Below are 25,250 nucleotides of genomic sequence, written 5' to 3' on the forward strand. Positions count from 1 at the left end.
TGGAGAGCATCAAAGTTGAGGGTTAAAAAATGCTGCCTTAACAGCTCCAGAAAGCCAAAGAGGGTGAGGTTCATCCTGAATTTACTTGTGCTTTTCAACAGGGTGTCCTTGGGACCATCAAGAGTGGCAAATCAGCCCTGGTTCACCGCTACTTGACTGGTTCCTACTTGGGCCTCGAACCTGCAGAAGGTGAGCTCCCTCCCTCCTTCTCCCCAAACTGAAGCATCTTCTCTGTGGCCGAGCCTTCATTCAGTCCCTTGGGATGTTTCTTTTCCTCAAAAAGCTGAAACACTGGAAAGCCCAAAGGGATAGAAGGGGTGTGTGAACGGAGAAAAATAATTTATTGTTATTTAGATATGTAATGTACAAAGTTAGAGAAAGCCTGCAGGACTTCTGGAGTCTTTCAAATAAATAAAATAATTAATAGCAGCAGAACTCTGGGTCACATAACTAGGAGGGAGGAGGGTTTGGAATAGTTCCATAGAGATAGATGGTCCCAGTTTTCCCTCCACATCTTTTGCCTGATCCTGGCCCCATTTTTAACTTAATCTTTCTTTTACTGACTTTCCCCCTTTGTTCAGGTTTGGTTCCATTCTGTTCTTTTGGAGAAAGTATTTCTGCTGACAGGCAGGCAGGCAGGCAAGCATATAGAGTTTTGAACCTCTTTACATGGTTACCTCCAAATATTTCATTAGATTGGAAAGAATAAAAAGGGTGATAGCCAACTTCCTTTTCACCCTCAGCCATAATCGCTCAGAGGGTGACTTGGGGTAATTTATATCAGCCCATCCTTTCCTTCTTTGGGGAGCTGGGGGTGGGAGGAGAGAGCGGGGTTGAGGAGGCAGCTATATGCACCTTGCCTTGAGCTCTCAAAGGTGATATAAATCTAATAAGTGGATTCACACATAAATATTTTGCCTTCTATTTTTCAGGGGGCCAGTTCAAGAAAGAGGTGGTGGTGGATGGGCAGAGTCACCTGTTGCTGATTCGAGAGGAAGCTGGGCCACCAGATGCTAAGGTACGACTCTCTCACCGGCCCAAAACTTGCAGTAGGCTGAGATCTAGAGCACATTAGCAATTTCTGAACAGTTGTACTGTAGTTGATCCTGCTTGAAATGGCAGGATTTGGTTTATGGAAGAAGCTTATTTGGCTGTAGCAGTAGCCCTTAGATCAGGGTTGTCAAACTCAATTTTATTGCGGGCCTCATCAGGGCTGTGGTTGACCTCGGTGGGTGGGGTGGGGTGGCTGGATGGATGGGTGTGGCCAACTGCGTGGGTGTAGCCAACTTGACCCCACTCCCCAAACTGCTGGCATGTTTCCTCTTTGCATTGGGTAAACCAGACTGAAGCCATGCTGGCCCAATGTTTCCTCTTTGCGTTGGGTAGACCGAGCCAAAGCGGTGTGGGCCAACCTCTTACATTTTCCAGGAGAGCCCCGCAGGCCTGATCCAGCCCATGGGCCTTGTGTTGGACATCCCTGACTTAGACTTATATATTGCTTCATAGTGTTTTGCAGCCCCCTCTAAGCGGTTTATAGAGTCAGCCTATTGCCCTCAACAAAATCTGGGTCCTCATTTTACCCACCTCAGAAGGATGGAAGGCTGAGTCAACCTTGAGCCTAGTGAGATTCGAGCTGCCAAAGTGCAGGCAACTGGCAGCCAGCAGAAGTAGCCTGCAGTACTGTCAGTGGCAGATTAAGGCTCACTGGTGCTGGCAAATGTTGGGGCACCCCTCCTTTGTACATACTGTACAAATGAAGCCATATTCTCAATTTTGTGGCGCCCCCTTTGAGTCTGGTGTCCTGAGCATGTGCTTAGTCTGCTTAATAGTTAATGTGAACTCTGTGAACCACTGTGAACTCTAACCACTGCACCACCACAACTCTATAATGTTTCCCCTCATCCAGGGACCAAGGAATTGTAATTCTGAAGAGGGAAAACATTTAGTTTGAGGTTTACAGCTATGCTGACCGGGTTAGAATTGGCATACTTAGCCCTGGGTTTGTCCCATGAGCTCTTTCTGAATCAAATGTGCTCCTTTAGCTGGCTGGTTAACACCATCTTCCCCACGTACTGCAACTTGCAGTGCCTAAGCTATCATCCCCTGTGGAAGGGGAAGGCTCTTTTCAATCCAAATTGTCATGGAGGAACAACTGTAGTATGCAGGAGGGTCACAGCTACAGAAATAGATGGATAATCTGTCTTATGTGGGCTGCTTCACCTTATCTTTAAAAAGTTCTCCCCCATTCCAACACTTATATTTTAAAAAAAAAAACCACTGAGAAGTTTTTATATTTTTTTTATATAAAAGGAATTTTCAGTACTACTTATGATACGCATTTCACTTGCAAATTTGAACGAAATACAGGTAGTTCCCGACTTACGACAGTTCACTGAGTGACTGTTCAAAGTTAGGAAACAGCACGAAAAAAAAATGACTGACAGGTTTTCACACTTAGGACCGTTGCAGCATCCCCGTGGTCATGTGATCAAAATTTGAGCATTTGGCATCTATTTATGAAAAGTTGTACTGTCCCGGGGTGATGTGATCACCATTTGTGACCTTCCCAGCCAGTTTCTGAGAAGCAAAGGCAATGAGGGAAGCCAGGTTTCCTTCATGACTGCATGATTCACTTAACAACTGCAGTGTTTTGCTTAATGACTTGTGGCAAAAAAAAAAGGTTGTAAAATGGGTCTTGCTGAGCAAGATAAAATTTTGGATTTAATTTTGTTCGTAAGTCAAGGACTACCTGTACTTACTAATCCGGGAGTCACAGTGTAGTGCTGTGGACACCATAGAATCTGTTGTCTTACAATGAACAACCCACAACCTCCCTGAATTCTTAGATTATTTATAATCAATTCCAAACAATTACAATGACCAAAAATCTCACAAAATCTTTACATCTTCTGGGATAGGTGATGGAACCTGAATCTGAAAAGATTGTTGTCTCCTGTCAGTGATGTGACTACTCACACTTTCTATTCGAGGCCAGCGCTATTCTCAGAGAACGAAGAAGCAACCTTAGGAAATCAGTGCTGGGATATAGCAAGGTCTTAAAAGGATAGCATTGCCTTAACCAGAAGCAAATGTCTTGGTACCCTCCAGATGTTTTAGACTACAAGTCTCAATACTTTGCCATTACTCATACTGGCTGAGATTGATAGACACTGGAATCTGTCACATCTGGAGTTTGCTTACTGCTGCCCACAATTAATTTCTTTTGAGATATCTCCACTCTGCATGCAGGGAGACCTCTAGACGTACTGCTATTTGAATCCTTCAAAAAAAGGAAAAATGTGGAATGATTTACAGATCTCCACACATGACCTTTCTGTGTTTTTCCAACGTCTTCAGGTCACAGAAATTATTCCCTTCCCCCCACCTCCAAATAAAACCTAGCGTTATTAATCATGAGGCACAGTGACTGAAAATTGGCTGTGTTCAAGTAAACCCCCTTTTTGCCCCTAGTCTCTCATGGAAGCGCATCAATTGCTTGCAGATTTCTGGGTTTTTGAAACATACACTTTGGAAAACTCTGGTCTACAACGTAGTTTTATCTTCTCTTTACCAAAGCATTTCAGTGGGATAATCTAGAGGTGTTGGGGGGCCATTGACTGAAGTGTCTCGTACAGGAGGACAGGCACATTCACTCCTCCACCTTACAGCTCAGACTTTCAGCCCAGTAACTGTCTGCCTGTGCGTTTCAGGCAGCTGTTCTTTTTCTCAGCTTGCTTACGACGGTCTGGGAAAGACTCGAATTATTCATAGATGGAAGAATCTGGAAATTACAGCCCACTTGAAATCCTGGCAGTTCTAATGAAAAGGCTAGCCCATGTTTAGCTTGCATTGAAAACAAGCTCTTCCCATTGCGAGAGAAATTCTGCGAATGCAACCAGACTTGATGGGAGCAGCCATGTCTGTCATTCAGTTGTCTGGCTCATTCATGTAAAAAGAAAAGATGATAGAAGTGTGTCTGGTTTTCTTTCCAAAGGAGAGTGTGGGTGAGGGGAGCTCATTTATCACCCCAAACTTTATTAATCAGCCAGGCTAGGAGCAAAGTATCTTGAGCATGTAAGGAGGAAAGGAAAAGAAAAGTTTCAAACCTCTTAACACACACACACACTCCCTTATAATTTAAAATTGGATATCTCCCTTCCAGCTCATGGATAAACAAACATGTCAATATATACAATCAGTGTCATTTAACTCCCTGTGGCACTAATTGTGGGAATCAAGAAATAAAAGTTTCAGAAACAAAAGAAATAGCCAGTTTGCTCCTGGCGGTAAAGGCACTAGGCTAGAAAACAGGAGACTGTGAGTTCTAGTCCTGCCTTAGCGGGGGACTCAGGTGGCTGGTAGAGTAAGGAAGCTGGGAGACTTTGAGCCAGTCATTCTCTCTCAGTCCAATTCACCTCACAGGGTTGTTATTATGAGGAAAATAGGAAGAGGTAGTAGGTATGTTCACTGCTTTGAGTTATTCATAAAAATAATAAAGGCAGAATTAAAATAAATAAATGCTTGGCTTGACGTAAAGTTCTCAAATCTTTCATAATCTGTCTGTATGGGGAGAGTTTGGACCCTGTATCAGTCCCCCATTCCCAGACCTATTCTGAGCGTGGAATAAAGGCAGTCTAAACGGAACTGCCTGGTACTGATCTTTCCCACTTGTTTTTCTTCTCCCTTACAGTTTGCCAATTGGGCAGATGCCGTCATCTTTGTTTTCAGTCTGGAGAACGAGGCCAGTTTCCAAGAGCTGACTCAGTTCTACGGGCTCCTCACCAACTACCGTGCGGTTTCCGACATGGCTCTTGCCCTTGTGGGCACTCAGGGTGAGTGGGGGTGGAGGATGCCTCTCTTCAGGGAGTGCACTCTTAAGGGCTACCGAAGATGTTGACACGAGGGGCGCATAGCAGGGCCCTAAGACCTACTGAGGGTTGTTTAAATAAGTCAGAGTCAAATCTCCAGGTAGAGAGATTCTGTGGCCTTGATCTTCCCCTTTATTCATTACTAAGTCAGTTGTTCGCCCTTTGGCTCTTCACTTGATTGTTTGGGTTCCAAAAAGAGTGGATGATTTTTCCATCCATTCAACACTTACATTTATGGAAGAGCTATGGAGTTCTGATCTGCATGAAGAGCAGTGAAAATGGATACAAATGCTACCTGGAATTAATGCAAACTATTTATATTAGTAAATATAAATTTTATATATATATATATACATACATGCATCTAGATCTTTGGTTATTCGGGTTTTCTCCCACGTAAGATTGTAAGTAGATCCACATACAAATACCCACGAGAACCTCAGAAAACAAATACATGTATCTGTATACACACACACACACACATATATATAATTTTATAAAATGTAATAAATTGTATCAATATAAAATTATACATATACATATATATGTGTGTATATCTATACATACATATATACATACATACATACATACATACATACATATTTGCAGGTCTTGGCGTGTTTGGATCTTATCCCATGTAAGATTAACAGTATCTTGGCAATGTTTCGACAAGGTCCCACTCGCCATCTTCAGGCTGGTGCTTTCAGCTTTGTTCTTGTGCGAGCAACAAGCATGAAGCCAAAAGCACCAGCCTGAAGATGGCAAGTGAGACCTTGTCGAAACATCACCAAGATACTCTCAACCTTACACGGGAAAAGACTCAAACACGCCAAGACCTGCATACCTGTACCCATGAAAATCTACAAAACAAATTTATATTTATGTACAATATATTTTATAATATATTGATTATAATTAAAATATAAAAAACCAAGTCAAAAGATAGGGCAAGAGATTGAGTAATATTAGCATGGAAAATGAAAGCATCCTTCATTCACATAGTGAACTTGATGTGTAGCTGAGCTTCACTGAATGAGTCATTAGAGTAAAACACTCTGCAGTGCTCTGTTTGCGTTGCTTGTTCACAATTGGCATCGTTCACTCTTTCCTGGAGAGGCACAGAAAGTCTTCTGATAGTGTCCCCCAAAATGATGAAGCTGCTCTCCAGCGTTATTTGAATACACTTTTCTTAATTAATCGATTTACAGTTCTATTTAAAAAGACTCTGAAATATGGGCCGTACAACTGAAATTCTGTGCTCTCAGATATTTTCATATATATTGTTAAATTATACGATAGTTTCCACTTGTGCTAATTATGGATAGCTCTGTACTGCAAAGCGTCTTCACTTGTATGTGATCACTGGAAATCCGTGTGCAGTTTATGAGGTTCTATTAGGTGGTTGATCTACAATCCACTCATAAAAAGAAGCGATCTGCTTCCATTTCCTGAATACGAGTATAATAATAACATACTGTATGTAGATTCCTGACTGTTCTGTAGTGGGATTAGAGACCTCACTTTGATCTAGGAACTCCATTTAGCATTCAGGACATCTGCACCTACTTAACAATGACCCAGTGCCCTAGTATTTTCCAGACACTGAAGTGGGTTTGGTAATGCCTTATAAAGGCTTTGACTTGGATGCCTTCCAAAGAAGCCAGTATGATCCTTCAAGGCAGATTGCATAGAAACAAAATTAAGTCCAAGCAGGTTTATTATTTCTAGGTCACACATCCACCTGTGCCAAAGTGCTGCTGACAAGTTCGAAAACTCAGAGCAGGGATGGGCCAGCAGATATGTGTCTCACTCATGCAAAGCAAAAGTATGCTGTCCTTTTTACTGGTTCTAGGGTAGCCTTAGGTACACATATTTTAAGTGCTTACGGCATGAGAAATAATGCAAGAATGGAATGTGTCTTCGTTTGAACGAAGTCAATGCGGCTTGGGTGTTAATAAAGCAGAGAAATAATTTTTATCGCACATTCTGCAAGACCATTTGAAGAAACCTCTGTTGATTACACTGCATTTCTTTCCACCTGAAACACGGAGGGGGGCATTTTTATTTATTTATTTATTTATTTTCCATTCAGACAAAATCAGTGCCAGCAATCCACGTGTGATTGAAGATTCCCGAGCCCGGACTTTATGTACAGAAATGCGCCGTTGCCTCTACTATGAAACCTGTGCCACTTACGGGCTGAATGTTGATCGGGTCTTCAGTGAAGGTGAATATCTACCTAGAATGTATTTTGAGTCGGTAGAAGAGAGGGAGGCCAGGCTGTATCTCATGGCAATAAAAACAGGGGTGTGTGAAAAGAAACATTCTTCCCAGCATATAAACTTTGCAAGTAATATGGCAAGTAGAATGTATCTTTAATATTTTACTCTAGATATGATAGGTTCCTATTGTCTGCTGCAGAACTGAGAAATCATATTAGCAAGGCAACACACACTCAATAGTACTGGCACACTTTCTACCTCTTTAGATTTTTCTACCGGTGTTTAAATTTGTGTCATCCGTTAGCTTAAGTTTGCATGGTTTGTGTTGTCCCTTCCCTTGTGATGTCCCTGCAAACCATGGTTTGCATGGTTTGTGATGTCCCTTCCCTCCCCCCCCCCAAAAAAAAGTATGCTTAATTTGTTGTTTCCAAGGAGCTGCCTGTCACCATTCTGAGCATGGGAAAAGTTCAACACACATGATACAACTAGACTGTGAGAGTGTGAACCTGACCTGGAGCTGCTCCTTCCCTTCTTGTGTTGAGTTCTCACTCTATCAGCCCCCTGAGAATCATCACTTTCAACAACCAAAGGCAAAGGGAGGGCTTGTGGAGGAGTTCAACATTTTCAGAGGAAATGCTTCGTGTCATAAAATATTGAGGCAAGATGCAGGGCCTTCAGACTGACAGTTGCAGAGATAAGAGACTGGGGATAAGTTTCATTCCTGTAACGGGTTTCATTCCTGTAATGGCTGTTCTGCTGTTTTCTGAGTGCTTTTAGTTTCAAAATGTCTATAAAGTGCTAGAACAATCAGCTTGGTATTGTAAAGCAGTGGCTCACAACCTTTTGGGCACCAGGGACCGGTTCTGTAGAGAGAGATTTTTCTGCGGCCTGGAGGGGGAAGGGCGTGGTTTCGTGTGCTGCCTGCATCCCACAGATGGGGTTTCCCTTGATTGCACGACCCAATTTCTGGCATGCCGCATTCCTGTACCAGTCCATAGATTGGGGGTTGAGAACCCCTGTTGTAAAGGATATGAGAGTTGCATATTTATGGTTCAACCCAGGATTGCAGGGAAGAACGTCTTCAGAATGTGTCTATGTGAGTGAGGCTAAACACACTTATTTTAACCCGATCATTATCTTCCCATCAGGGACTTTTCACAGAAAGACACATATGATCCGTCCCATGCATATGACTATGTTCTCACATATGTCCCTCTAGTACAAGATCACAACACATTGAAGTGATAATTGCTGGATGGGTTCACAGTGAGTGGGTGGAGTATCAAAAATGTGTTCAGTTTGTGACCTGGTCCTTAAGGAGGCGGGCGGGGGGAAACAATAATGGATTGGACAGAATCTCAATTCTCTTATGGCAGATCTCTCCATTGCTCTTGGATGGGGCACTTGGAAAGCCTCCACCACCATTTGACATTCCTACCCCCTCTTCTCCCTCCCCATTCCAGTTGCCCAGAAGATTGTGAACTTGAAGAAACAACAGCAGCTGCTTGCATCCTGCAAATCTTTGCCCAGCACACCCAGCCATTCAGCCGTTTCTACACCGGTGGGTGGCATCTACTTCGTACAAACACAGGCCGTATTTTTTTTTTCTTCTTTTCAGGAATCATGTCTCTTTGGAAAGGGTGTAAATGTCCCAGGTTCTTAGCATCTAAGAAGGAAGAAGCTGGCTTGTTTTAAAGACAGTGGGTTCTCTTCTCAGAGGTTTAAATCACTTGCATGTGGGGACTGTGCAAAAGGTGAAAAGGGGTCCAAAGGTTAGAGAAATGTCTGCCTATAGTGCAATTGCAACAGTTTGCCCAGTTGCTCGGGCAAAATAATGAAATAATTTAGAGTGGAGCATTGTGGCTTTGCAACAGACAGATTGCATGTGGACTACAAAGAATTTGGATCAGGTGATATAGCTACTCACATGTGGGAAATATCCTTAAAAGTTAGCTGCCATAGTACCAATTAGGTAAAATTTGAACCAGAGATGCTGAATGAATTTTTTTTTAAATTAAAGATTAAAAAAAATGTAAATCAGTTTTGGGATTAATGTAAAAATATTTAAAACAAACAAAATCAAAAATCAAAACTGGTATCTTGCAGTTCACGAATCATCCCACGGAAATCCTTCTTTAAATTGTCTGTCTGGCAGATGGGAAGAATAACAGGGTTAACAAAGGTTGTAGTGTTGATCAAGGGTTGTTCTAGGGTAAATCTGTGCAATATGTAGAGATGTGAAGGCTTGAAGGAAAATAGAAGTAGGAGGGAAAATGCTGTTTTGGTTTTTTTCCTTCAAGAGGAGTGAATGAAAGGAAGATCAAAAAGTGCAGGAGTATTTTCCCTTTAACTTTCCAGTTTTGCTTTTGGCTTTTTAGAGGTGTATTGTATCTCTAGCTTTATATCACCATTTGAAGAACCCAACTAAAAGAGAGAGAAACTCCCATAGAGATTTGTACAGCCAAAAATACCCAGAGATGGAAGACCAAAGAAGAAAAATAATGCCTTAAATAGCTTCCCTTTTCCCAAACAAGCTGGGGCCTAACTTGCCCTGATCCTGTGCAAGGTCAAAGACAGTCATATTTATTATGAATACACTATTAAAGCAGACATCATTCATCATTCCATTCATATATTGTTGTTAATATTATTATAAGGCTGCCTGTCAAACACTTAAGGCAGGACCTATTAAAACCACAATATAAGAGCAAAGAAGAGCCCAACCAGCAGTTTCTATGCAAAGTTAACATGACAGTCCCTGGCTTTTAGATATTTGCCTTTGGTTCAGTGGCCATTCTGTGAGAGCAGATGCCTTGGTCTGCCTTTTCTCCCATGGGGCAAGGATAGCCTATTTCTGGGCTCCATGGGCTCCAGAGCAACAGGCAGGAACCACCTCCAAAACGTTAGTCTGAGGATATGAAGGAATAACAAAAATGATAATGATGGCAGGAAATGTTTGATTACATGCATTTAATGCATATATTCTTGGGTTCAGGCAGCAGACAGAACGGCTGAAAATATTTTGGGAAGCAGCTCTACCTTTTTGAGACATGATCATACCAACAGAGTTTTGGCAAATGACAGATGAAATGTGAAAATACTATACAGGCAGTCCTCGACTTACAACAGATCATTTTGTGGAGTGTTCAAAGTTACAACGGCACTGAAAAAAGGGACTTACAACCATTTTTCACAGTTACAACCTTTGTAGCCTTCCCCCATGGTCATGTGATCAAAATTCAGATGCTTGGCGGCTGGTTCTTATTTATGACTGTTGCTGTGTCCCAAGGTCATGTAATCCCCTTTTGCGACCTTCTGACAAGCAAAATCAAGGGGAAGCCCGATTCACTTAACGACCGGGTTACTAACTTATCAATGGCAGGAATTCCCTTAAGAACTGTGGCAAGAAAAGTCATAAAATGGGGCAAAACTCACTTAACAGATATCTTACTTAACAACAGACATTTGGGACTCCATTGGGGTCATAAGTCAAGGACTACCTGCATTGCACTAGGACTATTGTACCTTATGACTATTATTAAGTGTGGTACCTGATGACTCTTGACGAATGTGTATTTTCTTTTATGTACACTGAGAGCATTTGCACCAAGACAAATTCCTTGTGCGTCCAATCACACTTGGCCAATAAAGAATTCTACTAGGTTACATTTGATGATTACCTGAGAGCGAATGCTCATGGATATTCAAAACAAAGTCGAACTACGTGTGAACACCTAGCAATCAGGATGGTCACTTTCACACGGGTGCTCTCCTCCTTCCCTTAGGCAGTTAGTCTTTCTGGATTCTTTTCTAGGCGAGTAATGGTGGCCATACAAGCGACTACTCTTCATCCCTTCCTTCCACACCCAACATCAGTCATCGGGAGCTGCGCAGTGAGGCTTCAGCTATAATTGGCACCCCCAGCTCCTTGCAACGTGGGACCAAACGCCGGACCAGCCTGTTCACCGTGAGTTTCTCCCAGAAGCCCATCAGAACAGAAGAATAAGGAGAGAAAGCCAAGGGCTGGATGGATGATCTTAGTCAGGTCAAACAAGACACAGCCATGATAAGATTCCAACCGTTCATTGATTTATCCAGGGTGAAGAAAAACTGCTTTCCTCTCCTAGTCATTTAGATCTCTGCCTCCGTTCTTGTAGGTGGCAGTTTCCAATCTTGAGAGCTCTTTTTCTTGACTCTCTGTTCTCCCAGCCCTCTTTTCAAAGATGATCTTATGATAGACAAGCTCGGCAGCTGAGATCTCACAACAAAGTCAGTTACAAACATGCTAAGCTTGACCTGTCTTAATTTTGGTAAGATTTGTAGATTATTGTACAAGCCCAGCCTGTTTGGCTACTTTATTGTTCAGTGTGTAGCACACACCAAAAAAAAAAAAATGTTTAATTGAGTAATCAAGTATGATGCGAAGTTGTTGCCATCATTCCTGGGACCCAAAATGTTTGAAGCCTCTTTCTTTAATATCTCTTAGCCTGTTCCTAGCTTGGTGCCTTTTAGAGGTCAGATTCCTGTATCTGGGATTCTTATTATTCAGTCAAAGCAGTACCTGCTCTTAAAAATTGTTCCTGGGACACGTGGCGGTTCTCAGATTCTTCTCAGGAGGTCTCGAGAAAGAGATAAATAATGCTGAAGATTTTAAAAAAAAAACTTTTTCTGATATAGCAACTTGCTCATTACTATCAGTCTCTTTCTCTGCAATGCATGTCTATTGAAGAGTGTTGGGTATATTTTGGGCAATTCACATAAGCTAGTGGTAGACAAGTAAATACAATGCCCAAAGCATGGAGGAAGGGGAGATGTTTATCAAAGAAAGTTTCCGTAAAAACAGTTTTTAACTTTGCGCACTAAAAAGTCTCCTAAGGCTACAGCCATTACATGCACACACTTAAGATTAAGTCTTGCTGAATCCCAGTGAAAAGAAAAACAAACAGACTTCAATAGGAACCGACACATTGAGATCTCAGAAGTAGGCTATATATGCACCATTTTCAATTCCCATCGTTCTCTTCACAAGTGCAGCTGATGGTGAGAGATAGTGAGACTTGTTCCAGATCCAACATCTAGAGAATCACACATTGCTGGTTTATAAAATGTTTTGAGTTAAGACGATGCTGTTTTTAAGCTAGGGAAAATCAACCTGGTGCCCCCTTTTAGCTAAGGGCTAATGTAAGCCAAAGTTCAAACATCTATATTATTGTATTACAATGCGGACCCCATTTTTATAGTGCTTCAGTTGGAATTATTTTTTATAGAAATGTCTCCTGTTAAAGGGTACCAGCACAGCCTTTTGGGCACTATATAGATTTGTGCAGTGATGGCTTGTTCAATAAATCATGGTTAAATAAAGCATAGTTCAGGGCACTTCATAAATAGCAATAGCACTTAGACTTATATACCACTTTATAGTGCTTTACAGCCCTCTCTAAGCAGTTTACAGAGTCAGTCTATTGCCCCCAGCAATCTGGGTCCTCATTTGACCCACCTCGGAAGGAGGGAAGGCTGAGTCAACCTTGAGCCTGGTGAGATTCAAATTGCCAAAGTGCAGCCAGCCAGCAGTCAGCAGAAGTAGCCTGCAGTACTGCACTCTAACCACTGCACCATCACGGCACCACCCCTAGGACTAAAGAAGGGCTCGTTAGTGCTCTCGGAGCTTGCTTGTTTTCTTGCAGACATTTCATTACCCTAACTAGGGGACATCATCAGTGCTAGTAAGGAATGCTGTTTGCTGTCAGTTTATATTCTGATATCTTGCCCATTTGTGTGGGTGGGGGCAGTCTTAGGCAGTGGTGATATTCAATTTTTTTTTACTATCGGTTCTGTGGGTGTGGCTTGATGGGTGTGGTGTGACTTGGTGGGCGTGGCTTGGTGGGCGTGGTAGGGGAAGGATACTGCAAAATCCCATTCCCTCCCAACCCCACTGACCTACTTTCCAGCTCCGTTCTCTTGTGCAGGGTAACCAAAGAAGACCCAGCCAATCAGCTGGGACTCGGGAGGCAGAGAATAGATGGGGGCGGGGCCAGTCAGAGGTGGTATTTGCTGGTTCTCTGAACCACTCAAAATTTCCACTACCGGTTCTCCAGAACTGGTCAGAACCTGCTGAATACCACCTCTGGTCTTTGGGATCCTTTTGTTCGACTGCTTAGTGATGGCTCTTTAGAGGTTTCTTGATTGGGGTATTGCTTACTTAATTGTTAGTCTGAACTTATTCTATGCTGATCTGGGTGCTAGTTACTGGTGGAGAGGTGCTGGAGTCTTTTTGTTCTCTTTTGGGCAGTTCGTAAAGTCAGCCAAGGTATTTGAATTGTCTCCTTGTAGAATCGCAGAGGGAGTGATACAGAGAAGCGGAGCCTGGATAGCCGAGGTGACAACACGGGCAGTGGGAGAGCTATACCCATCAAACAGGTAAACCTTCCAGTTTGGCTTGAGCATGGTTTGTCAGTCCTCTTAATGCTTTGCCATAGCAAGGGAAGGCCCAGGGCAATCTTCATTAAGTCTGAAACGCTACCCAAAAATTCCTTCATTTTTTTTCAGGCTTTGGGGGATTTTATTTTATTTTTATTGCATTCCGTTGTCTTCCTTCCTGCCCCTCCAATTCAAAGCCGTTTTCTAAAATATCTCTGTTTCTAACTTTGCTTCAGCTTTGTTGCGGCTTTCATTCCTTTGTTAGTTGTTTTTAATTTACGTTGTCTTGGCTTGGTTTTAATCTTACTGTTTTCTTGTACTGTGTGTATGCTGTCCCAGCCGCTTTGATATTTTAAGGTGAACAAAACAAAGGGAAGTGTGGCTTGGCTAATGACCATTGTGTCTCCTGGTAGAGCTTCTTGCTGAAACGAAGTGGGAATTCCCTGAATAAGGAGTGGAAGAAAAAGTATGTCACTCTGTCCAGTAATGGTCTTCTCTTCTATCATCCCAGCATTAATGTAAGTTCCTTGTCAGTAGAACAGAGTATGACATGTGTCCAGGGGTGAGATTCAATTTTTTTAACAGCCAGTTCTGTGGGCATGGCTTAGGTGGTGGGCATGGCTTGGTGGTCATGTGATTGGCTGGGCGTGGCCAACTCAATATCACTCACCTCGAGGCACGCATCTCCTCGCCTGGCCTCTCGTGACTGTAGGGATTCTGCAACAGTCGTAAGTGTGAAAAATGGTCATAAGTCACTTTTTTCAATGCCATTGTAACTTTGAATGGTCACTCCACACAAGCAAAGTACCAGCAAAGGAGGGGGAAAAAAACTCCAGAGAAGTTCCTGAGACAGGAAGTCTAGTCCTACCAAGAATGTAATAAGGGATAATGGAGAGGCAGTTTCTGTAAGCAACACCAGAATGTTTCCTTCCTGCCTTCCTTACAGGATTAGGCCAGTAATTTCTTCTAACAACCGGTTCTCTAAACTGCTTAGAATGTTAACAACCGGTTCTAGCGAATAGGTGCGAACCTGTAGAATCCCACCCCTGCATGTGTCCCTAGATGATCTGATCTGATTCACAGAATAAACAAATTGGTAGGATTTTGATAGGAACCCTTGGGAGAAAAACACGGCCTTTGATGTGAACTGGCTGGTTTCAGCTACAGGATGTATCCATGCCCATTATTTTCCTGCCAGGAAGAAAGCTACTACAACCTTGTAAACAGCCTTTCCTTAGCATAGCGCCATTTAGTATTGGACTTCAGTTACCATAAAGTCTGGCCAGCCTATTTAAGCTATATTCATCATGAAGGATCGGTGTTGTATTCCCCAGTATTGATTCTCATTGTATTCCATGGGAATTTGGGGACAGGTTTATCCAAAGCAAGAGCTCTTTTAGAGGAAAGTAACCACAAATATATGACCATATGCTCCATTTCATAGATCCCTTAAGCCAAAACTGACTGAGGAATACAGTGAAAAATCTTTGATTTGTGAAATGTGCAAGATGTCGTTTGGATTTTACTCCTCTCCCCGGATCTACTTCCTTCCACCTATTTCATTTGATGCCAAACCTCATGATAGCTGGGGATTGTGGAAGTTGTAATCAAATACATCCAAATAGACAGAGATAAGAAAGGATTGTCCTAGAGCTTTTGCGGGTGGGGGTTGTGCATGGTAATTGCCCTAAATGAGTGTGAATAGCATCTGACAGGACCTGGATAGAAATACAGGTTTGAGACACCTTCTCAGGTGAACCATAAAATTAGGCTGGTTAAGAATTCCAGAATAAGACCATTTCAAAGCCCATGTTTGGCTTCCTAAGTTTTCCCACCTCTTCTTCCTACCTCCCCAGGATTATATCCATGGAACCCATGGGAAAGAAATGGACCTCCTCCGGACCACTGTAAAAGTACCTGGCAAACGCCCACCCAGAGCCATCTCTGCCTGTGGTGCCTCCTCAAGTATCAACGGCCTGGTGAAAGACATGAGCAGCGTTGGAGTTGGGGACAGCAGTAGTAAGTGAGCTGTGCTATCTCGGGCAAAGCGAGGGAGGGAGAGGAGGACCCAGGTGCTGGTTGGCATCACTACTGTGGGAAGGGCTGCCAAGCTGAGTGGCAGAGCCCTCTTATTGTGACGGTAGGAACTAAGACCCTCTTAAAACAGCCCAGGGAGGAATACTACGAGCTGTTTGCCAGCCTAGGTGTCTATATAATTACTGTTTGCGAATTCGCACTGTGATTCATTGTGATGCCTTCGTTTACAGTTTTTTTGTGTAAGAGTAAGGAGGGAGAGTCCCCGCGCTCTTTCTCCTCCTCTCCTCCTTTTGCACTACAATGTGCCAATAGTCACACTTTTCTTTAACCTTACGTGGCGACAGCCCAGAAGAATATGATAGAGAGAATGTATGAAGAACAACAGGTGGTGCTTTTAAATAAAGCTTGACAGAATTCTGCCTGGGAGGAAGCGGGAAAAGAGAGAGGAAGCAGATATGATTCAGCACGAATCTTTTTTCCCTAGTATGCTCAGGGTAAGACGTCGTAGCCAACCAGTTTGTATATATGACATCTACACATATATTTTTTTTTGTATAACTGCATGTTTATGTGCATATCTGCAACACTACATCCTAGGGAAGATAGTCAATTGTTAGCATCGCGCTTTTCTTGAAATGCTTTCTGCTGAAAATGTGATACGGGATGGCACCTCTAAGGACAGCTCCTTTGACTGTTCCCTCTTTCACGCAAATGTGGCAAATGAATGATCCAAAGCCATTGCTCTTCCTGGCTTTTGGCCATTATTGCAGATTTCTCCCACTGTATGGAAAAAAAATATAATCAAATAAGCAGTTATTCTGATTAATGTTCAATCTGGACAATTAGCTAAACATCAAACCAAATCAAATTTGACATAAACTTCCTAATGTTTCCTGTTTGAGCTACAACATTGATTGGAAGCAAGTGATTGTTCAAATTGAATTCATGAAGCTGGAAAGCCATATGTTACCCTCTAGCTCCGGTGCAGAAACTGTGCACGGTATAATAATCCAAGAGTGACATCTATAGGAGGAGACCTTCCCATTCTGTAGCGGCTGGAATGTTATTTGGGAAAATGAAAAGTCATCTAAAATGACCACCATGTTTTTGCTGTTTTGTTCATGGGTGGTAAAACTGGGGGACTGTTTGGCCATGGATAAGACTGAGCAGTGGGCTCACTCCAGGTTGCTTTGCTTAGAGATAGCTGTCTGCAGGGATCTTGGAAGCTTCCTTTTCAGTGATTGCCTCCCTCCTCTAGAGTAGCTCATGCCAAGACATTAGAATGGTCCCTTCCTTCCTGGCTTTTAGAAAGTCCATTACTGTGCTGCTTCCACTCACCCACACGTCAGGGTTGATGTAGAGAGCTTTAGTCAGCTTGTTCCCCAAACAGTCCTATTTCAGGTTTTCAGCGAACCCCCAGCTGCAAGCTTAGCACAGTAATTGGCTGGCGATCGAGTGGATAACCAAAAGCAAAACAAACTTACAGCCAAACCCAAAACAGTCTTACAAATAAAGGTTTTGCCTGGGTAGGTTCCCAAAATAAACACCCCAAATCCCCTCTGACATCCGGGACCTCCGCTGAGGTTTGTCAAGAAGTCCAGTGGCCTGGGTTCAGGGCTTGTAAGGAGAAGTTATGGGAATTGTCCAAGCCAGGAATATAAGGGGTCGTTTTCAGCAAAGCCAGCCATGAACAAGCTCCAGACTAACCTTCCAAGCAATGGCCATTTAGTCCATTCAACAGATAACCGGCTGCTCGAAACACAAACATAAACGCTCTCTGCAACTGAATCAAATCCATGAAGAACTGCAGAGTCCCAGAAACACAACCATCTGGCCATGATCAACACACGTTGCTTCCAGCAATGCCTCCCTCTGCCTGTTAGGCTAAATAGCCCCTCCCAGTGCAGCCCATTAGGAGGGGCGGGGCCTTTTCCCCATCAATCTGGCATCAATCTCCGCTTCTCTGCCCTGCACACTCTAGCATCCACCAAGGCCGGCAGCTCCTCCTCCTCTTCCTCAATGGCCAGCGAGCTCTCCTCAGCCGAGGTATGTTCTGCTGGCAGAACAGAGTCAGCAATACCAGACAGGCCAGGAATGTTCTCATACTCCCTGAAGGCCTCTGAGGAAGACATGGTTGATCGCCAGGAGATATCACACTTAAAACCTGGCTGTTCCATGAGACTGGAATGATATTCCTGTTCCCTCTGGCGAGGAAGAATATTTTAATTTTTGGTTTACTGATTGTGATCTTCCTGGGGATTAAAATATTTTTTTTTTAAATTTTCCTATTATTTGCTCTATTATTATTTTAAATCTAACTATGATTCATTATTTGTTTGCCATCTGAATTTCCAAGATGCTGCTTAGAATCAACAAGAGAGGCTTATAAGCCTGAAAAAATAAAATTTCCTCTTAAAGGCTGGATGGAGGGGGCTGTGGCAGGAGATAATGCTGGTTTATCTCAACATTATCAGGATGGCAGCTACAAACGTTTCTTCAGAATATCCTTAAAAGAACTAATGAATCCTTTAGTTGCATCCCATGGAATGCTTCCACCAACTGGTAGCCAATGGGAGATGTGCTACTACGGTCACTGGGGAATTGGAAGATGGCTTCAGGCTCAGTCCTAGGTAGGATGAGATTCCTCTGAAGTTCAGCATAAAAGCACCCTTTGATTAACCGCCTCCAGGTTGCTAGTGTCCTCTTCGTCCTTCAGCTCTGGACAAAGAAATTAGAATCCCATTACAAACCTTATCTTACTTCTGTGTGTACGACTTGCATGCAAGAGACCCCTGGTCGCATTCTCCACTTCTCCATCTTAAAAGACCTCCAGTAAATGGGCCATTTAAGATCAAACAGATCTGAGATGTAAAATATGGTAGCAAGACCAAAGCAGCTACATTCTGATTCTAACAGGTCCGCCTGCTTGTTCCTTCTTCTCCATAGCTAGCCCTAGTCCAGGCCTGCTGAATCCTCCAGTTGACCCGGCAGTCAAGCTCTTAGGCAAACCGGAGCGTTTGCAGCGCTCGGTATCTTCTTCCAAAGCTGGTAAGTTCAGAACACAACCAGAAGCCCCACCCCCACCCCTCCCGGAGCGGAGAGGGTACCAGGAAAGGCTAGCCTCTCTCTGATCCGGTGAGAAAGATTAGCCAGAAGACACAACCCATTGTTTCTCCTACCTGTTCCTGCAGAAGTATCCATGGCTGCAGAAGGACTATCCAGTCCTGGCAGCAGTGGCAAAGACCCGCCTCCATCTCCTATGATTGACAGAAAGAAACACAGGCGGAAGAAGCTCGCCACACCATCTAAAACTGAGGGATCCGCAGGGCAGGCGGAGGGTAAGAGGCCTCTGCTGCTCATTCATGATTTGGAAAAGTTGAGAAGAGTCCTTTTTTTTTTTTTTAAACCACAGTTTGGGCTTTTCCAACGGGCACATTAGAACATCGTGGTTTTTAAAGGGGCAGAAAAACTAGAGGGGCATCTCCAGAGGGATTTTTCCTCAGCTTTGTGCTCTCTCCTTCTTGGGAGTCTGCGCCGGTCAGAACGTTCAGCCGAGACAACCAATGGCCCCGCCAGCTGGGGGGGAGGGGGGGATCCCAAGAGATCCTTTTGCTTCTTCTTCTTTTTTTTAATGCCTATGCATTATAGTGAAATTGTTTTTAATGCAGAAAAGGCTTTTCTCTCCCATGGCAATTAAGGCTGGTCTGCCGTCATAATGGGTATCTTTAAGATGTCTCTATACAAAGCCAAACAACTAAGACATTGCCCTCAGTGGTGGGATTCACATTTTTTTTTACTACGGGTTCTGTGGACGTGGCTTGGTGGGCATGGCGGGTGGAAGGAGACTGTAAAATCTCCAGTCAGAGGTGGTATTTGCCGGTTCTCCAAACTACTCAAAATTTCCGCTACTGGTTCTCCAGAACTGGTTCAGAACCTGCTGAATAGCACCTCTGCTTGCCCTGCTACCGTTGACAGTAAACAAAGCCATTTTGGGGGGGCAGTCCTTGATTCCAGATCCTATATCTGCTGGGGTGTCAGGAGAGCGAAGACTCTCTTCTACTGATAAGAGAGTCTTGAATTAGGCAACGTATTAGCCAGGTAGTCCTCAGCTTACGAGCGTTCATTCACAGTGACAGTGGCGCTGAAAGACGTGACTTACAACTTACGACTGTTGCAGCGTTCTTAACAATCACACGATCCCCATTTCAGCAGTCGGCAAGTGTTCACAACGGTCGCCGTGTCCCCCTGGTCATGCGATCGCCCTTTGCAACTTTCCCAGCCAGCTTCTGACAAAGCAAAGTCAATGGAGAGAAGCTGGATTCACTTTAACAACCATAGCACCAAAAAAAAAAAAAGAAAGATTATAAAATCAGGTACGACTGCATTGCTTAGCAACTGAAGCTCCAGTCCCAATAGTGGTTGTAAGTCAAGGACTATCGATATGTAGTTAGCACTTAAAAAAAAAAAGAAGAAGAAGTGGGAGGGTCATGTTTGCTTCAGGATCCAGCATTTCCACAGTTCTGGGGGTTGCACTGGATCCTGTCTCTCGGTTTCAGGAAGGGAGGAATGCTTGAACGGTGATGGTTATTGCCTGAATTGAAACATAACCAAGATGGTTGGGGTGCCAGAGGCACAGAAGTCAAAGAATGCCTCCCGATGTTTATTCAAAGGCAGAGATTATTGTTTTCATCAAGCCTGACTGGGTGAGGGGAAAAGTAGCATGGGAATCAGTGAGGGGAATTCAGTGAGGAGCCTCTTAGCCAAGGCTGAGGGAAGGCCATGTTGCCTCTTGCAACCCCTGGAAAGGAAAGGAACGGTCCTCTCCTTTCGAGGAAGGGTTGGGCCATGGTCAGAGGAGTGGCCCGTTCCCACCCTTTCCTCTTAGCTCTGTCTGCACTAAGCAGCCGTTGCAAACCTTTCACTTCCGCTCTGAGTCTGCACCACACAAGGCCGTGCCCTTCACAGCTTTCTCCCTCACTGTCCCTCGCAGTGCTTCACGCATCCACCACCACCACTCCACTGGCACCCGCATCCAGGGGTCTGGGAGTTCTGATAGCCTCTGCTTTTTTTTTTTTAATTATTTTCCTTTTCCTCCTCTGAACTCTCTCCCCTTTCTTCTTTTCCTCCCTTCTCTTTCTCTGCCTCTCGCTTCCTGCTTCCCCTCCGGACCCACTGCAGCCAAGCGTAAAATGTGGAAATTAAAAACCTTTGGTAGTTTAAGAAATATTTATAAAACAGGTAATGAGCGGCGGTGGCAGGTGTGGGCTCTTTTTTTCTGTGTGTGCCATGGCACCCATTGCATGCAGTTGTGCTTACTTTGTGACGTGCGCCCTGCTTTGATGTCTGACCATCCCCAGGCCAACAAGAGTGTGTACAATTGATCCCCTTCCCCCCCCCGTACCTCCATTTCCCCCCAAAAGGGTTAAATTCCCAGAATTCTTTCAGAATGGGAGTTTTTCAGTCAGAACCCCTTTGGGAGGAATATCAGTCAGATCATCAGATGAACCCCAAAAGTGCAAATAAACAGGGCCATAAAAATCAGTAGATTCCCTGGAAGGCAACTTTTCCAGTACTATTAGGGTCTCCTACTGAGTGCAGCCAAAACAACAGAAGGTTGTATTCTAGCTCAGAGTACTTTCCCAACATGTGCATATGATGTGTAAGATTAAGAGTATCTTGGTGATGTTTCGGCGAGGTACTGGCACGAAGCCGAAAGCACCAGCCTGAGGATGGCGAGTGGGACCTCACCAAAACATCGCCAAGATACTCTTAATCTTACACGGGAAAAGACCCGAACATACCTAGACCTACATACCTGTACCTGTGAAAATCTACGAGATATATATATATATATATATATATATATATATATATATATATATATATATATATATATATACACATACACACACACACACATACACACACACACACATACATACACATGCACACACACACGAACACAATACAGAAGCCTGATGATGGCAGATGAGATTCTGCCGAAACGTTGCTACAACTTTAAAAGCACAACTATAATGATGTGGGAAAATACCCGAACAAAGCTGAATACCATACATGTAAGTACCCACGAAAACTTTATATATATATATAAAGTATATATATACACTTTATATATATATATATAAAGTATAGACACACACACACACACGATAGTAAATTTGTAGCAGTTCCAAGGTACGTAAAAACTGATACATTTTGCAGGTTATTCTGACAGTGGTAGAGTCATTTGACCTGTTGAGGAGTGGGAACAGGCAGAAATCCCTTGGTCCTTTAGGCTGATGCAGGTATAGCCCTTTCCCCAGACTCTCACAGGCCCTCCATTTCCATTTCCTTAATTATTCTTCCCAGAAGAAATGGTCATGGACCACTGAGTGAAGATTTGAACCCTGGATTTCCTGTTCCAAGTCCAGTGATAATCAGTTTCTTCAGTATTCCACCACTGGCATTAGAAATAACTTTGAATTTTTGCCCCCACTGTGGTCTTTGATTTTGAAGCTTTACATAGCAAAGACAATCTTCCTCTTTTAACAACCCCATAATCCCTTGCGGGGTGAAGTCTGGGCAACTGAATGGAGCTGAGTGTTTACTGGCCGGATGCCCTTCCTATTGACAATGTGGAGGTATATTCAGCAGATATCTTCTCAACGTGCCCAGAGAGAGAAATATCCGACTCTGCCTAGGATCAAACTCATAGCCTCCTGATTGTGAGGCGAGAGTTCCACCTCTAACCTTCACGACTCACACAGCAAAGACAATGGTGGGGGCAAAATAGAATCTGATCCATGTGACATAAAAGTGATCCATCCGAGATAAAAGTGCTACGGCTTTCCCAATCTCAAGGGATGCTTAAGCACTTTTATCTCAGCTGGATTGTGATCCTTTACCATTCCAACCAATTAATTCCCACTTCTCTGCCCTGATTCTCCCGCAAAAGGAAGAGAAAGGAAGCTAACACTGCAAGAATTTATTTTTATGCAATCAGCACACTCCCCTGCCCTACCTCACCCATGGCTTGGGCTTGATTATAGAAAATTCTGCCCCTCACCACAGCCCTGGTTCCCGTCAGAGCCCTCAACTATTGAGGAATTGCAAGCCTGGCCATCATTGATTGCCATGCGCTGGCCATTTCCTGCCTCCTGAGCTTGCCGTTCTGGCTAGCTCTCAAGTGGCCCCCTATTCCATCTATGTTCAAAACAAAGTGTGAGACAGGGAAAAGAGGAGTCGAAACCTCCCTTATCCTATAGAACCACGGGGTAGAGTGTTGTGTTTCCACACACTAACTCTGCTCTCTAATTCAGGGATTGAGCCACTTAAGCCTATAGTACTGGAGCAAGCAAACACATAGGAGTGCTCTGCAGATTAAAAGTGCTCCCTAAATCACTTTAAAATAGTAAATAACCTGTGGGTTGATGAGGTGCTGATAGAATAAATGGAACTTTCCCCACCCAGAAAGGAGAGCATCCATGTAGAATTCTTTCAGGTACTTGCTGTTTGTGAATTTAAAATGTCGGCCTGCGTCAATGATAGATAATTGTGTCTCTAATACTAATAGATCATCTCCCTACAACTTTTCTCAAGCGTCTGTGCTAAAAAAAAAAAAAAAAGCCACACCATCCTCTTTTGTGTTCGTTTAACTTCCGAATGTCCTTCCCCAACCCCCAGATTTTGCCCCAACACCAGTTTGTGACTGTAAGACGGTTCGAACTTCAGGGAAAGGTATCATTTCGTTATGCCTGAGCGCCACTCTTTTACATCCGCAGAGGAAGAGAACTTTGAATTCATCATCGTCTCCAGCACAGGACAGACGTGGCACTTCGAGGCCAACAGCTTTGAGGAAAGAGATTCCTGGGTCCAAGCGATCGAGAGCCAGATCTTGGCCAGCTTGCAGTGCTGTGAAAGTAGCAAGAACAAGGTATTGATTGACCACCCTGCTGTCCCTTTCCCTATTGAAGCCTGCCTTTAAGTATTGATTGCCTGTAAGGCTGTTGTGATTTTGGCCATTACAAAAAAAGAGACTTTGGGGGGAAAGGGCAAAGAAGAGCAACTTAGACGATTAAAGGCCTGGAGAGAAAACTTATGAAGAATGATTGCGGGACCTGGGTATGGCCATTCTAGAGAAAAGAAGGAACTAGGGGAGACATGATGGCACTCTAATATTTGAGGGGCTGCCACAAAGAGGAGAGGGGTCAACTTATTTTCCAAAGCACCTGAAGGCAGGATGAGAAACAATGGATGGAAACTAATCAAGGAGAGAAGCAACCTAAAACTAAGGAGAAACTTCCTAAGAGTGAGGACAATTAACAAGCGGGATAGCTTGCTTTCAGAAGTTGTGGGTGCTTCATCACTGGAGGTTTTTAAGAAGAGACTGGATAGGCAGGTGTCTGACATGGTATAGGGCAGTGGTGGCTAACCTTTTTGGTTAGCCACCACTGCGCCAAAAATTCTGTGCGCCCAGAAGGCAATGCACGTGTTCCCCCCCACGCCCCCTGCACATGCGCACACAATCCTCCCCCCCGCTGCCCCTTTACCTGCACTGTGCCTCACAGTGATTTTTAGCTAGTTTGAGGCCTTTTTCGGCCTGCCAGAGGCTTGAAAAAGGCCTCTGCAGGCTTTGCGGGCCAAATAATAAGCCGTTTCATCACTTCCAGTATTACAGGAAGTGATGAAACAGGCCTATATTTGGTCCGCAAAGCTGCAGAGGCTTTTTCCAAGCCTCTGGGAAGCCGAAAAAGCCTCAAACCAGCCAAAAAATCAGCTGTGAGGTGCGCACATGCGCAGTGAGGTAAGTTTGCCTGCGGCTCATGTACCACCACAAATGGCTGTGCTTGCCACCTGTGGCATACGTGCCATAGGTTCTCCATCATGGGTATAGGGTCCTGCTTGAGCAGGGGGTTGGGCTATAAGGCCTCCAAGGTCCCTTCCAACTCTGTGCTGATTGATTGATCAATCAATTGATTGATTTATAGAGCACTATCCATATTAGGATTACCAGATATCTGAGGAGGCAAAGGAGAGCATAGACAATTGGAAAGGAGGACATCTGGGGGGAAAGGAGGATGCATTAAAAAAAGGTTTGACTTTCTTGGCATCTGCAAATTACAGACGACAGCAAATTACAGCTGCAAAAAAGTGTTCATGGGCCTATAGGAAATTCTCTTCTTCAGCACCAGAAAGGCTGGTTTTTCAGTTGCAGTACAGATAGTCCTTGATTTACAGCTACAATTGAGCGCCAAATTTCCATTGTTAAGCAAGGCAGTTGTTGAGTTTGGGCCCATTTTGCGACCTTTTTTTGCCACAGTGAATCACTGTAGTTTTTAAATGAATCATTTAGTCATTAAACGAATATGGCTTCCCTCATTGTCTTTGCTTGTCAGAAACTGGCTGGAAAGGTTACAGCTGGTGATCACCTGACCCTGAGACAGTGAACTGTCATAAATACATGCCAGTTGCCCAGCGTCCAAATTTTAATCATGTGACGATGGGGATTATGTAACTGCTGTAAGGGTGAAAAAGTGACTTTCGCACAAAAATGTGTGAAAGTCCATTTTTTCAATGCTGTTGTAACTTTGTATGGTCGTTTACAAATGGCTGTAAGTTGTTTATCTTCCAATGCTATCATTCCAGTAATCATCACATACAATGGATGTCAGGGAACAAGGCAGAATGAAGAGACATTTGAACATAT

At 43.6% G+C, this 25,250-nt stretch overlaps 1 protein-coding gene across 3 annotated transcripts in view; it reads left to right on the top strand.

Moving 5' to 3' along the window:
• The window catches only part of AGAP2 (ArfGAP with GTPase domain, ankyrin repeat and PH domain 2), a 172,882-nt gene that overhangs the window by 131,733 nt on the left and 15,899 nt on the right, over positions 1-25,250 (top strand). For 2 of the 3 annotated variants that reach the window (XM_087925312.1, XM_087925311.1), the window contains exons 3-14: positions 102-189; positions 933-1,018; positions 4,691-4,832; positions 6,961-7,095; positions 8,554-8,651; positions 10,905-11,057; positions 13,421-13,507; positions 13,921-14,025; positions 15,364-15,526; positions 18,491-18,592; positions 18,736-18,882; positions 23,326-23,477. In XM_087925312.1, coding sequence (XP_087781438.1) covers positions 102-189; positions 933-1,018; positions 4,691-4,832; positions 6,961-7,095; positions 8,554-8,651; positions 10,905-11,057; positions 13,421-13,507; positions 13,921-14,025; positions 15,364-15,526; positions 18,491-18,592; positions 18,736-18,882; positions 23,326-23,477 — 1,458 coding nt within the window. Of the gene's footprint in view, positions 1-101; positions 190-932; positions 1,019-4,690; positions 4,833-6,960; positions 7,096-8,553; positions 8,652-10,904; positions 11,058-13,420; positions 13,508-13,920; positions 14,026-15,363; positions 15,527-18,490; positions 18,593-18,735; positions 18,883-20,722; positions 20,783-23,325; positions 23,478-25,250 lie in introns of all 3 variants that reach the window. The other variant, XM_026714716.2, reaches the window with a different exon arrangement.

Source organism: Pseudonaja textilis, chromosome 2 (assembly GCF_049901715.1).
Source record: "Pseudonaja textilis isolate UNSWEBS1 chromosome 2, rPseTex1.2, whole genome shotgun sequence".
In the NCBI taxonomy this organism is placed as follows: Eukaryota; Metazoa; Chordata; class Lepidosauria; order Squamata; family Elapidae; genus Pseudonaja; species Pseudonaja textilis.